Raw genomic sequence first — 16,616 nt, 5'->3', positions numbered from 1 at the left:
ATATTTTCAACCAAAAGGTATCCTTACTATGCTCACATTTGAGTAAAAACACATACAAATATGATGAGTGAGTGACCATGGACGGGACGAGCCCGATCATGCTTGATCCATATCTGATCCTAAATATTGACTGAGTCTACTTTTTGAATATGAACCCGGTCTTAGACCCGATTAGACCCAAACCTATTCGAGTCTGATCATGATCGGACCGTACCGGGTGAGCTGCTAGGGCTTGATCCTGCTCACCCCTAAGTTATACTTATGCAAAACAACTTTCAAAGTAATTGAAGGGATCACGATTTCTATACTAAGCAAAGTGGTACTCTTGGATCACAACTTCTATATTAAAACAATAATTCGTCATGAATTTGATGGATGAGATTAATGATGATTTGCTCTAAGGGTAAAAAAAACAATCCGTATCCATGCGAACTAACTCCACCCTTTATTTAATGTATTCTTAAAACACTATTCTTATGATGTCATTTGCTTCCACTATTTGTTATAGGGTTGTGTGTCTCTATAATTTATTCTACCACCTAACCATCAATTATGTTAATCTCCCTTTCAAGAAAAGAATCTAACTGATTTTTACATAACCTCAACATCATTGTTGGTTATTCATAGAAAATGAAGAAAATAAATTATATATTTATAATAGATTTTTCAAAAGGTGTGTTTATTAATGAGTAAAAAATATATTTCCATTAACGATGAAAACATATAATTGTTCTCATGAAAAAATACCTATATTTATTTGTAAATCAATACATCACTTCACAATTTTCACATGTTAATTTTTCAAACTAGTACCACCCAAAATAAGTTTACATGATTAGATATATGTAGGTTAGATAATTATGGACGGACTCTGGAGGTTTTTTTTACTTTTTATTATTTTTATTTGAATAAAATATTCCTTTAACCTTTTCTTTTACTTTTATGTTTTAATTTGACCCACATATAAAAAGATGGCCACAATTTTCTCATGATATTTTCATACTTCAGTATTGATACAAAACACTACTTTTTTTAGGGGAAATGGTCAAACTACACCAATTAAAATTACCCTGGCATAAAAATAATTTATAATAGATTTTTTTAGGGCGTGGGGGAGAATGTAATTACCAAGGTTTGAACCCAAACATTCATACTTCATATCCTAAAACTTGATCAACTTAATCATCTTTTACTACACATGTATTTATTATACCATATAAATTACACTGAGTAATTATTATTTTAAAAGAGATTAAATAGTTTTTCAATTCCAATAAAATTTGGTTGTTTGGAAACTCGTCCTTGCATTTTTTTCCTTCTGGTTTGTTCCATAATTTTTAGTGATTTTCTTGAAATATCAAGTTTAAATAATGATAGATTGTAAAGTGACATGCATCATGATGATTATGGAAATTGTTATGTATCTGTTATTCTAAAAAACACGTGATTTTTGTACTACTAAAAATATTGTCCTATTTTTGAATAAGGAATTAATCATTTTATTTTTTGTGTTCATGACTATTTCTCAACAAGTGTTGTTTCTAAGAATCGAACATTTGACATTGGAGCAACACTTATTTTTTTAATGAGAATTAATTAATTTATTTTGTATGAGTGACTATTCATCATTTATATCAAAAGGAGTAATACTATTTATTGGAAATAGAAGATGTGAGAGTATCATTTTTTTTTGTTATTGAGACTCAAAGTGTTTTGTGTCTACTACGATATTATATATTCAATTTTTATATATTTTATTTTTAGAATTAATATAGATTTATTTTGTTTGATGTATTTTATATTATGTTTTTGTGTGTTTATTATGATGTTCAATTTATGATGAGAGATGTGATTAATTAATACGTTGATGATGATTATATGGTTTTTTGTAAAAAATAAATAATATTAAGAGCAAAATATAAAAGTGGAATGATAAAAGTTACACCATATTTTATATTTATATATAGTATAGAATAGACATAGATATAGTAGAATGAATATTTTAAACTCCGAGTCAAATATTAAACCAAAAGCTGAAGTTGTACTGTATTAGTTTTAATAAATTTAAACGGTTAAATAGTCCGGTGAACAAAATAATTCTATATATTTAATAATTTCTATAATTATATATAAAATGATACATCTTATATAATTAATAATTCTATAATTATATTAATATAATATCCTCCATTTTTTTCCTAAGTAATATAAAAGTAATGTTACTTTTTTTTTATTTTAACCGAACTGTCTTTTCACTTCCGTATTATTCCGGTTTAACTAGGTTTAACACGGTTGGACCAGAATTTCCTAGTTTAAAGCGGTTTAACCCTTCATTTAGGTTAAGACTACAAACCAAAGTTGTTTTCAAGATTGATAAGCGATTAGACCAGTCAAACTGCTCGATCTGATTCTCATAACATAATAAACAATTCTCATATGGTGATATTCTATGTAAATAATAAGATTACCGCTCAGTAATGAAGAGATTATGGTTCATATCCAAGAAATGATCTCTCTAAGTAAGGTTACATTCATTCACTCCAGCCCTCAAACATTCATTTTATATATGTACTGTTTAAATCTGGAATAGATGTAACAAATCAAAAGTGATGAGATAGTTAAGTAGTACTTGTTAGCAAAAACAAATCAGAAGTTTATCTATCTACTTTCTATATGTATATATATAGATTCATTTCGCATTGTTCTTTAATAAGATTTGATTTTATATATACAAAATGAAACACAGTACACAATCTCTGTGCTGACATCTGGAGCAATGGTATAAACTTCCCTGCCATTTTGTTGTTTCCTTTTCATCTGCATAAATATATTTCACCTTTAAACATCTCAACATTTGCAGGGATAGATTTTTGTGATTAAACTCTTCTTTCTCTAACTAGTCACTTCACCTTTTTCATTTTTATTCTCAAAAAAGCAAGATTTGGAAACACACTCTTCCACTTCTGGGGCTGAAATTTAACCCTCACAGGTCTGCTGTCGCAAATATTATTTCTATATTATTCTATAATAATGAAGTAAAAACAATAATAATTAATATTTAAAATTTTTATTAGCGTGAGAAAGTGTATATAATAAGATTTAAAATATTTATTTTCCGCTTTCAATTACAACCTCTCTGTCATTTCACTGCCCCAAACACATACCACTGCAAGAAAAAACATATAGCATCAAATTTTATCAACTAGCATCCATTCCCAAACCCACTTTCCAAGAAGTAATTATCCATCTCTTTCTCACCCAATTCTTTCTTTAGAATCAGTGTAATCTCAGTCAAATATAAGAATAAAAACACCAATCATCAGAGAAAATAAGGGTACATGAAAATGAAAGGAATATGCCATTTTCTGTATCTTAGAAACTCACAGAAGCTTTTGCTTTTTCAGAAGATACAGACTTCCTTATTTTTTCTTCACTGTCACAAGTCACACCTTGTACAGCACGTAAGAGAATTTCATTTTTTCTTCATTACTCATAAGTAAGATTCTTAGTCTCCAGTTTTTTCTACTTATAGGCAACACTATTCCAAAGTCCAAACATCACATAATCCCTAGCTACTTACTTTGATCATTCTGCAGCAAGCACTAACCCCTCTCTATTATCACATAATAAACGTTAATTAATCACTTTTTGCCTTTAAATGTAGAGGCACTAATTAAAATAAAATCCACCAACTACGCGGTGGTGAAATGGTGTAACACATATCATATTAATTTATATTTGTTGAGAGGATAACTACACATTTCATTTCGAAAGAGATTAATTCTTTACCTATAAGCCGAACTCTTGATTATATAAAAATAATTAAAATAAAATCTCAAAATAATTTCATATTAAAATTAACTAATTAATGAGATAAGGCTATATGGGGTATGCTCTATTTAATGCTGCACTGATATTTATTTCAATTCAAAGCAAACTAAATACATACCGTTAGGTTAAAAAATTTAGATACTTTGCATGTGTATGACTTATATTCATAAGTTTTGTTAAAGACAAAAGTCATGGAATAAGGAGAAAACTTCTCAATATTGAAGATTTCATGCCTAAAAGTCGTAGAGTGGATTCACGACTTCTAAATGTTAATGAATTTGTCAATTTTTTTAAAATTTCATAGAAGTCTTTTTTTGGGTTTACAACATATAAGTATTTAAAAGTCTCTATGAGTTTACGACTTCTAAGCGTTTAAAAAATATCTCATAAAAGTCTCTCTCTCAGTTTACAACTTCTAAGTGTTAATTTAAAAAGCATCTCATAGAAGTCTCTATCTGATTTCACAACTTCTAACTACTCTACATGCATAAACTGAAGTCTTCATCTACTTTTATGACTTCTTAGTGTTAAAACCACCACATAGAAGTTAGATTCGAGTATCACGACTTCCGACTACTCTACATGTAAAACAATGCCTAAAAGTCATAATAATTGACCCCACTTCTATACATTTTATATATTTCACCCAGAAGCTTAAACTATATTAACAACTTCTACAAATGTAATTATTTTCCCAGAGTAATTGGTAACAAAATGGGCAGACAAAATTAATGTATATTTGATTAGAGAATTAATAAGCAATTAGTTCCATATGAACTAACTTGTAGTTTGTAAATTAGAATGCACTCTATCTAATATATATCACTTAAAATATATGGGTGGTAGTACAATTTTTTTGTTTTATTTACATTTTAATAATGTTATATATATTTATGCTGGGTTGCAATTTATCAATCAAAAGCCGATGCTGCCGTTATGATAATTACATGTAAAACCTTCTGTACCAGTTTTACATCAACTGTTATATAATATAAACTAATCATTACATACTGCTTATTACCAAATTGTTATATATACAACTTAAATACTTAATGTAGATTGTGTTATATATATATATATATATATTTAACAAGAATAAATTCTTTTATTTTCCGCTATGGGTTTATTATAACACTAATAATCCTTCACTGAAGCTAGAACACCTTCTATTTTGATAAAATAAATGAGAAAAGCATAACTTTCAATCCTTGATAATTATCCTCCTTTATCTACTCAAAATAGAAAATGTCTAAGTTTTGTATAGATTTAAATTGTTAGATTAATATATTATCATGCTTATGTACCAAAATGAAAAACACAGAAATTTGCATAATTGACCTTAATTTGTTATTTGCATTTTAACCATTACAGCATAAGTGTGCAAAGATTCTTTCCCCCTTTCTGAATAGTACAATGCAGATAATAACTTTTCTTTAACTAATAGATTAAAACTGATATAAGGGTAATGAAATAAAATATCTCAGTGGCTTGAATCTGCATGCTGCTAGTTTAATGCATGAGTCTTCAGTTTAACCTACGGCGCCGTTTTGATCTGTCACTGGAGTTGGAACGTTCCAATAGAGACTTGAACGAGTTCTGAAGGAATGGGATTGATTCAATGCTGTGGTATTTATCAGCAGCAACAACAAGAATGTTTCGTGTTCTTCCACCAAGTGTGACCATTTCTGCTTTCAGGGTTTTCAGATGAAGAGAGTTGAGGATTTCGATGATGTCAGGGATTAGGTCTGAGCGATCCTCGCAACATAATGAGGCCTTGAATATGAGTCTTCCATCACCAACGAGATCACTATAGTCTTCATCACTGATGGAGAGTATGGTGATCTCGTCGGTTTCTGAGGGAAGGGTTTCGAGTTCAGTGATGTCAGATGTTTGCTTTTTAAGTTCCTTCACTCGCTTCACTACCTTTGCTAGAAGTGAAGCCTTATCTGTCTGAATTAAAAACAAGAACAATAATAATGTAACAGTATTAGCATGATCATGATTTTAAATTAAAGGTTAAATTTGTAATGCAGTTCAGAAACTCTTATACTTAACAAAAATATCACATTGTACTATGTTCATAATACCAAATAATCTTTGCTTTGTATATAAAATTCGAAGTGGTTACATGAAGTTAGTTGAATCAATAGGTGAAATAATATTATTGTTTAATATGTTATATAATTAAAAGGAAGGTGACTTTGCCAACCTCAATTATATGCACTTGCAAAGAGACTATCGTGGTGTCTCTTTCTTTAAGGCTTTTCCAAAAAAAAGCTCATTGAAGCATGAAATGAAAGAATCTTATGGAGGATGAAAAGACAAAATTGAAACTTTGGACTTTATGAGTTTCATTATTAAATTAATTACGTATCTGATGGAGACTGTAACTCCTTTATTCATCATTCAATCCACTATACATAATAATACAAAAAAATATGTATTTATTTTTTCATGGCAGCTGAAGTTTAAGTAAAACAAAACAAAGGCATGCAACCTTGAGAACATTAGAGAACAAAAAAGTAGATGATCATGTGGGAGTATAGATGGCAAAATGGGCATTGTCCGTGGGTGTACTCGCATAGCCCACAATTTTTTGCAAGCAGGGCATGCAAATTTTGTCCATTTTCCTGTTTCGCCCTGCCCGTTTTGCACGCCAAGTCCGCGAGCATTTCCATTGGGCAATGCAGGCGACCCATAACATAATTAAAGGAAAAATTGAGATATTTCAAATAAGTTATAATGTAATGTGATTTTTAATCCTTAAAAATTGTAATATAATGTGATTTGATCAACTTCATATAAAATATCAAAGTTTTTGTTAATTTTTTATCTTCAACTACTTTATTTTATTTTACTAATTATATGAATTTTTTAATTTTTTTTAATTATTTAACAATGTCCGCGGGCCGCCCGCAAGTTCGTTAACTCGTTTTAAAACGGGCAGAGTATTGAATTTTGTCCGTTAAGCCAATGCGGTCATGCCCACTTAAATTATTGCGGACATTTGCGGGCACAGACTAAACGGGTCGGACGACCCATTTTACCATGTCTATGTGGGACTAGATCTTCTGTCCAAAAAATATATCATTCTATGTAACACTTTATGCAATTAGTCAAAAAAACACTTAATTTTTAAACTCGTGACTTAAATATATTTTTCAACCAACAATCACATCAACTATCACATAATAACACACTTTATAGGATAGAATATGTGTTCCTTTATCATGCCCTCTATAACCCTTTCTCTTTTCGTATTAACCAAATTAAGGATCATTAATACACTCATACAAATATTATATATCTTATATATGATTATATCTATATAATCATGAGTAAAAAAACTAAGAATTAAGAAATGAAAATGTGTCCAAGTTTGTATATATTATATTATAACAATACCTTAGAATTACAATGGAGAAGAGTTCGAAGCTGATTAAGGTGAGAATTGATTCTTTCCCTTCTTCTCTTTTCAGCCTCCTTATGGTTCTTCAAAGCAGCAAGAGCTCTATCCTGCTGTTGAGAGAGTGCATCAGTAATTTCTGATAACTCCAATGGGTGATTATTATAATCATTAGAGGAACTACTACACAAGCTTTGGTGCATTGTTGTTGTTGAATGAAAGAAGGAGCTATTAGTGCCAGCTAGTAATTTGAATAACTCAGAATTCTCCATCCCAATTTGTTGTTGTTGCTGCATGATGTTAATGCTAGTGATAGAATAGATAGCTACTTAGATAAGGTATAAGGCTGAATTATTAATAGGAAGTGAAGTAAGGTACATTTTTTCAGTTTTTGTGGTCTTGATTGTGAAGTGATGTTTATGATTGCACTTTTTGACTGAACCCAACAATTCCACTCTGGCTTGTGGAAAATTTTGAACATCAAAGAGTTACTACTATTACCTTTCGGTGGCCATATATATTTGTTTAATAAGTGTTTCTGAAAAATAATATATACATATATGAAAATGTTGATTATTTTGGGGATAAGAATTGTCGTTAACTATGGTTATATAATCAATTTATCTGTCTACCTTTTTAGGCCATCCCTTCTTTTCATTGGTTTGCACTTTACACGCATGTGTCAAACATGGGTTCCACTTTGTGAACACAAATGATCATCCTTTATCATAACTAATCATGTTAATATTTATCATAGTTATTATGAAAATTTTATCTTTTAAATGTTTATTTACATTATTTAATAAGGATTACATACCTACAAAAATTTGTCCCCGAGCCTCGAGTTAATCATATTCCACTAAATAATTAATAAAAAATTTTATTTTTTATTTTTATAATTTTTTTATTAGTTTACACTTTTTGATTGGATTGAGATAAATGAGACAACAAATATTGAAATTATATGTCCTCTTATCATTATTAAGTGTTTAGAAATAATGATTTTTTTCTTCCAGTCTAATATTCCATGCATGACATGTCTTTTCTCTTTCTTTTTCAAAAAAATGGAAATTATGTTTGTGGTACCGATTTATTTTTCAATTCATATTTTATGTTATATTTTCTTTAAGGTTTGTTTGAGAGTTGGATTTTGGAGGTGAATTGAAAGAAAGAAATGTAAGACTTTGGAGTCATCGTATATTTCATAGTTCTAAAGTCTTCATTTCCTCTTCATTCCCATTCAAAATCCAATTCTCAAACTAACTCTTAAAAAATCGTTCTTAGTAGGTAAAAACCTCGATATATTATTATATTACTTTCATATTAAAATTGACGCTAATGATCACAATTTTTACATTAATATTTTCTTCCATTCATCTAATTAAAACTCCTAGGGACGAGAGTTACATTTACTTTTATTTTATCTGAAAATCAATACAAGTAATTAATCTAAATATCTCATTATATATACCATGATTAACATACTTTATTGTTTCTATATTTGATATAAATTTTATATTATCAAGAATCATGCTATGCGGCATCCCAATTTTATATTTTGTATTCCAAAAAATTATTCAATATTTTTATTTATGTGCATGATGTTGTTTGAATGATCAGGAGATATCACTTGACATGACTGCGGATGAGCTTGGATAATCATATAATAAGACATTGTTTGTGAAATTTATAAGATAATATTACTAATAACTTGAAAACCAAAAAAATAAAATTAACAAGTAAATAACTAAATATTCAAGAGTGAGTCCATTGCTCTAGTACGTGTAACACAATAAATATATGGATTGTTGTTTATTTATGTGGATGATATTAGTGAAATAATATTTTATCAACCAATCATTAAATCATGTCAAGGGTCATCACATGATCATTCAATCCTTTTGAGTAAGAAAATTGTTCTTTTATTATAATTTAATTTTTACAAATTATTATAATGAGTATGATTTTCCAACTTTCTAAAATCCAAACATTATTTATTTACTACCATTTGAAGTTTGGAAGAAAAATTTTATATTCAAATTTCATTCCACATGATATCACCTTGTCAAATATTCAAATATCATGTGACATTACTCCTCATAAAATAAAGCACATATCAAATAATATCAAATAATATGTACATATATAATAAATAACTGCTATTTTTCTTGAACTTTAAACAAATAATACAAGACTAAATTCTTATCTTTATTTAATATTCCTCTTTAATTGATAGGTATAGTGACAACAATAAAAATAGAGATAATCAAAACTTTTAATATGGATAAAATAATAAATAACCATCAGAACCTTCTAGATAGTATCTTATAATAAGAATAAGATCATAAGAGGAGTAATTATTGGTTAGATAAACTCTTATGAGTTTCATTTATCTAAGGGGATTATGGATTGGTAACTCGCTCAATTATGATATGTTGCACATAATTGAATGTCCTACTTATATACATGAATCTAATAATGACTAATTTAAACTTGACCTCAAGTCAAAAATGTGTATCTTCATAGGATATATCAAAGGTGTGAAGGTGTTCTCTTATGTGATTCAGTTTCTTAAAAGTGGTGTTGAGAAGAAATACGATATTTGATGAAGATTTCATGCCGAAATAATTAATTTTATCAGAGGTTCTTAGGTCAACAAGTGGAGAGATTTTGAGAACAAATATGAATCTAATGAAGAGAATTAAGGAATCATGCACTAGTTCAAGTCAAGAAGATAATAATTCTCCAGCAAGAAATTCAAGTGCGTATGAGTGTCTACTTTTCAAAGATAGAGATGAATGACCTATCAAACCTCTAGAGAGATATGGCTTTGAGGATATGACTCTTGTTTCTTTTCATATAAGTTAAGAGGGTCAATGTAGCTTTCAAGAAGCTATAAACAGTTAGGATAAAAACAAATAGATGAGTATCGTGATGGAGATGAAGTCTTTCCACAAGAGCCAAACTTAGGAGATTGCCCCATTGTCTATAGACAAACGTGTAGTTAAACACGAGTGTGTTTACAAGAAGGAGGCAACAATAGAAACAAAATAATGAGAATATTTCGAGGCTCATCTTGTTCCAAAAGGGTATTCGTGACATAAGGGTTTTAACTACAATGATATTTTCTCTCCATTTGTGAGGGCATGTGCGACAAAAGCGGTTTAGCTACAATGATATTTTCTCCCCAGTAGTAAGACACACTTCTATTAGGACATTGCTTGCCTTGGCAGCCAACCGAGATATGCCCTTAGGACAGAAGGATATGAAAATTGTCTTTTTCCATAGTGAATTAGAGGATAAAATTTTCATGACAAAAAGAAAAAAGGTATAATGCAATTGGAAAGAGCCACTTGGTTAGTCTCCAAGTAGTAGTATAAGCGATTTGACACTTATATCTTAAAGCTTGATTATAAGTCTCGTGAGTATGTTTTTATGTTTATGTGAGAAGCCTTGATAATTACTATTTTTATTTTTCTACTACTTTGGGTGGATGATATATTTATTGCCACTAATCATTTGATTACCATCAATGAATTGAAAGCTATGTCGTGCAAGGAGTTTGACATGTAGGATTTAGATGTTTCTAAGAAGATTATTGGATGGTGATACACAAGGACAAAGGATCTATGAAGTTATGGCTCTGTAAGCAAAGCTATTTTGAGAAGACCTTAGAAAGATTTGATATGAGCAATGCTAAAGCACTCACCACTCTGTTGACAAAAACACTTGAAGATTTCCCTAAATGAATGTCTAAAGACAGGTGGAGAGAAAAAAATATATATCAAATGTTCTAAATACCAATACAATCGATTACTTAATATATACAATGATTTGCACTATATCAAACTTGGCACATTCAAGCAAAAGTACGTGTTAAAACTTGAGAAAGAAAGCAATCTCGTAGATTTTCATATATTTGGTTCAGCACACTAAGGGGATGCTACGGATTTTGCTCACTTATAGCATAATTTCATAAAACATTTACCATAATTTTTAAAACAACAAAATTTTGTTAGGTTATCCTACTTTTTTAAATATCATCCCTATCTCATGCATCCTTCTACATCATGACCACCTATTAAACCCTTTCATACGATCACACCCGTATGTATCACCATGCATGTTACATTGGTGGATGGTGTTGGGAAATTGTTGTTTGCATAACTCGCAACAATTCTGAATGACATAAAATAATTTTTATTAGCTAAGTCACGACTAGGTTGCTCTCTTTAAGACGTTTTGTGGTACTGCTAAAATTGTGCAAGCAGACTATCAATCACGTCATCCCTAGGATAAAATAGCTCAATTATCTGCTATACGATTCTTTACTGCACTGTAAAAATCACTCTCGAATGCACCCACAATATGACTACAAGTGTCAATTATTGAATTCTCACAATATGACAACTCGTGCCAATTCTTTTCCCACAATACTAACTACCAGTGTCAGTTCTCGAAATTCTCACTTTGACTTCCTATGCCAAATCTCAAGTGTCACAGAAAGAAAGAGAGAGAAGGTGGTAGAAATGCATCGGTGGAAATTTATGAGGGGGAAAGAGAAAGCTGAATAAGTCGTACTCAACTTTGGTGCAAGGAATTATGATGAGGGATGCCTCTATTCATAGTCTGAGGCCTCCAACTAAACCTCCATTCGACGACCTAGAAAACCCAACGGCTAATTCATTTACGGTCAGGAAAAGATCTCACACATATCTTCCTCCATTTGACCGAGTTCCACTCCCCCACGTGTGACACGCGTATGTTGACTTGGTCAACACACGGTCCAAGTCCATAAGCATAAAAAATTATTTATAAAGAATGTTGGGTCCGAGCCGAGCCGGTCGGACAACGACAAACGTGGTAGTGTGCGCATGTAGGTGGAGAGGTTTTGCTTGTGTGAGTCTTCATCCATCCATAAAACTTATTGTACCCCTTGGATCACACTGTAATATTGTAACTTAATGCTTATAAAGTCTTTCAACTTTCAACGTTCAAACAATATGGAGCTTGTAAAAAAAAATTATTTCACACTCTCAAGATCCCCATTAATGACCTTATTAATGTGCATTTAAATCAAATTAAAATTTATCATTTTATAACAATTTCCAAGAGAAATGAATAGATGTCATTTGATGATGATAGATTGATAGTAGAAGGTGGAGTTCATATTTACTGTCTCACTTCTTTGTGTCACTCTATGTGTTAGGAGGTATCATTGATCATAAAAATATAAATTTTAATTTTTAATAATTTTTTAATTAATTAGAAATGATGATACATAGAGTGATACAAAAAATGGCACAACCGTTGTGATGCCTATCTGTAACCACCATTCCAAAAAAATTACAAGGTTGATAAGAATGTTAATACTGATTAAAAAATAAATCTATGTGAAAACTTTGTTTTTAAAAACTTTAAAACATTAGAAATAATGTATGTTTGGTTGTACTTATCCGTGATAGCTTTCCTATGGAAGCTTTCATATAAAATAGCGAAAAATCTATAAAACATTCTAAGTTTTATGTTTTTCGCAATGAAGATAATGTTACAATGAACAAAAATTCAACTCATAAATGTTGTTTGAACTTTTTATATATATATATATATGAATATTACTATATTAATCACTTTTAATTCTAAAATTTACTTATCTATTTCTCAATAAAATTTATATTTTGATAGTAGTTTACGTTAGATATAAAGAGTAACTAACATGTACCGTTATGTTATTACTCTTGTGAGTAACAATAATTTAATTGTTCACCTATTAGTTATTTAACAATATAATTATACAAAGATCAATTTCACCATTTGATATAGTTTAAAAGATAATTACAAAAAACATAATTTATGATGGCTAAAAGTAAGGGGGAATTTACACATTTTCTCTGAAAATAGCATTCTTATTTACATATGCTTTTTAATAGAAAGCACGAAAAGCCTCTAGTAATTCTGGATAACCTGGAGGCCCACCATTGACAATGGATGATAGAAGTACAAGTTTAGGACCATATCCCACACTGGCAAGTGGGCTTAAATTGCACACCTTAATAATATGATATAAACATAAACTCTTGTTTAGAAACATCTTACCGTGTTTGTGTGTATATATTTTTTAGTTTAAAATCTATACACTGACAGTATAAAGTTTTTTACAATATCAGTATATCATCTATCACTGATTTATATTACTTTTGTTTGAGAGTCAATAATGATTAATAAATTAATGGTGGATAATTCACTGACAGTGTAAAAAATACTTACACTGTCAGTGTATACATTTTAAATACTATATTTTTTTATAACTGGAGATTCAATCTTTAACCCACTTGTGCTCCTCTTAACCAATTAATTCCACCTTGATGACAACATTTGCATTAACGTTTACTTTCTTTCTTTAATATTTTATTATTGACACGTGCATCTTTCCACTACAATGTACGTAGTTACATTAACTTTTTTATAAACCTGTATCTTTTCCTTATCATTTTCTCTTCATGGTCTTTACATTATACCAATTTCTACTTTGGTTTTATAGGTCCTACCGAACATTTTCTAATCACTAAAATGTGAATGGCTTGTGTACTTCATCCAACATAACAATCCATGACATCCACCTATCACTAAACAAAGTAACTACATTGTAAATAAAGAAAACATTTGAAACATAGAAAAGGGCAAAGGACCAGTGCCTATGACTTAAGTGGCACAAGCATGTGTCGGGCTCCACTCTGGGAAAGAGAAGTTTTGTGAAAAACCAAAATATAATGATATTTATATCTTTTTAATTTACTTTTATCTTTTAAGAATACAATAAAAAACAGATTTTTTCTCTGATTCCTTTGAAACATACATCACTAAAAGTATATGTAAAATGAAACTGGTTTCATCATTATGTTCACCAACTTTTGATAGTTTAGGTACCTTTTCTCACTTGAGCTAATCAAAAGAGAAGGGGAAAAGTTGAAGCCCCTTTCATATAAAACAGCCTGACAAACAATACTTTTCTGCTTTAATAGAGATTGATGTCATACACACATAAAAGCAATTTAATCGACATAAATATTGACGAAGTGGTTCTTACCTATATTAATAATTAATAAAATTATAATACTTATATTATAATATCAATAAATTTATATATAATTATTACATCATTTATTTTGATTATTTTTATATAAAAAATCAATAATAGTTAGACATAAATGATATAATAAAAATATATAAAATTAATATACTATCAGTATATACATTTTTATCTTAATAAAATATTATCTATACTCAACAAAAAAAACCTAACCCTTACTATTACTAACTTAGTTATCTAGTCATTACCAACTAGTTTTCTCCATAAAAGCACTTTATAGTTGTCACTTTTCAGCTATCATTGACTAAATTTGTGGGTCTAGAGTGAAACTACTCAATTGATGAATATATATTACTGTTTCCCACCATCATATATTAATATTTTTCTTGTTTGTTATTTTATGAATTCATCTGTACGATAACACAAAATGCTACCTTGGATGGAACTGAAATGATGCAAAATCATTAAAGTGGCTTTAGTTAGATGTAGCTATTATTACTGAAGAACAAAAGGTTGGGCTGCAGAAGAAATATATACAGAATATTGGGATGCATGTTTATGAAAATATTAATTATATGCAATCCAATGACCATTCTTTATGTGTGTAATGAAATGTGCTAATCCACAAATTGGTACATAAATTATCAAATAGTGTGACAATGCCAAACCTTTCAACTATAAATTATTATTTTAAGTCATTGTTCAAATGAGTTGGTTTGTTTAGTGACACAAATAAATCAAAAATTCTAATAATATGATAAAGGGAGCTGAAATTGAATTTCACGCTTACTATTCTATACACCTGATTCTTAAAATAAATTCATCAAGTAATGATTTTTTCATGCAATGACCTCAAAATTGCAAAAAGCTAATGTCTTAGTCAATTTAGCAACTTATGCAACAAAGTTCTATGTCTAGCAACTTTACTTATAAGATTAAGAAATATGACCCAAATAACATACATCTATGTCTACTAGTCCATGTATGCAAAGTTGAGTTAAATACAATACCTCAATTATATTATTCAAAATCTTGATCTATACTAACACTTTATTAATCTACCTATATGTGTAATAGTCTAGATTAATAAAATTAAGTTATATGAACCGTTAAACATACCTCTACATCTAATAGTCTATGTCATCTATGTTAGGTATCAGTGGTCTAGGAACACCTAGAAGGGGGTTGAATAGGTGTAGCGGTTAACAATTACCGCTTCTTCATAAAAAACCCAATTGTTGGAAAAACAGTCCAGTTAATCGATTAACAGTCGGGTTTAATCGATTAACTATTGTACAGAACATTAACTATTGTACATAACAGAATGACTAAACATGCAAATTGCATAGTGATTAAAACACAATTGAACAGATATATTTCGGATATTTTTATGCACAAATATTAAGTATATGGCAGTAAACAAATATCCAACTTTTCAATTACAGATTCAATTTATCATGGCAAGAAACATAAGAAAGATAAAGAGAGAAAGAACAGTGCAAAAATGATTTTTATCCTGGTTCGTTTACGGTCCACTGTAAACTACATCCAGACCTCTCCTTCTAGATCAGGGAGATTTTCTTTCGTCACAATATTGAATTAAAGACCAATTCAATTACAAGCACATAGGACGCTCCCTTCTTGAAATCTAGGATCTCTAAAACCTGGTTTGACTCTACCATTTCGCCTCTTGAGAAAACCTTTCTCGCGAATTAGCCCCAGCCAAGAATATTATCCTCAAATCAAGACCTCCCTACCTTGGTGAAGAACTTCAATCTTTGTGGTGATCTCACACCAAGAGACAAATCCAGACTACACAAAAACACGTTAAAAACAAGGTATACTAAGCACAGAAATGCTTAAAATATTACAAGATAAAGACTCAAAGATTAACCCTTATTCTAATCACTTAAGCCATCAATATAAAGGTGAGTTAATCAATATCAGTATACAAATGATTTCTTTCTATCAAGATCTAATGCATGATCATGTGAGCAATATAAGAATGGATATGAAACTATGCAAAAACAGAAAGCATGTTATAGCAGAAACAACATAATTTATCTTCTCACACATGCAACTCTCTTGCAGAAAAATGGTAAAACACGTATGCAAAAATGCTCTCTAAACAGCCCTATACAATAAAATGCAATGCTATGAGTTTCTGAGTGAAGCCTTGTACTTATAGCATGAAGAATAAGTGGTTTCATCCGTTGCAAAAACAGTTAAACAATTAAGCAGTTACAACAGCAAAAACAGATTTCAGTTACAACACATAACAGACTAGTT

The 16,616-nt window shown here is 29.8% G+C and overlaps 1 protein-coding gene across 1 annotated transcript; it reads right to left on the bottom strand.

The window, feature by feature from the left end:
• Positions 5,250 to 7,592, bottom strand: LOC109357788 (transcription factor bHLH106-like). Its single transcript, XM_019601835.1, has 2 exons — positions 7,237 to 7,592; positions 5,250 to 5,781 (listed from the first exon to the last, which is right to left on the bottom strand). Exons 1-2 carry the CDS (start codon positions 7,531 to 7,533, stop codon positions 5,356 to 5,358), a joined length of 723 nt encoding a protein of 240 aa, XP_019457380.1. The 5' UTR covers positions 7,534 to 7,592; the 3' UTR covers positions 5,250 to 5,355.

Source organism: Lupinus angustifolius, chromosome LG10, assembly GCF_001865875.1.
Source record: "Lupinus angustifolius cultivar Tanjil chromosome LG10, LupAngTanjil_v1.0, whole genome shotgun sequence".
Classification (NCBI taxonomy): Eukaryota; Viridiplantae; Streptophyta; class Magnoliopsida; order Fabales; family Fabaceae; genus Lupinus; species Lupinus angustifolius.
Note: the sequence above shows the minus strand (reverse complement) of the source record. Positions and strands in the feature narration are given on the sequence as shown.

Coding starts and splice junctions, on each gene's coding strand:
- LOC109357788 (XM_019601835.1), bottom strand. CDS start 7,533: ATGCAGCAACAACAACAAATTGGGATGGAGAATTCTGAGTTATTCAAA. Junction 5,782..7,236: donor TTCTCCATTGTAATTCTAAG/GTATTGTTATAA, acceptor TTTTTAATTCAG/ACAGATAAGGCTTCACTTCT.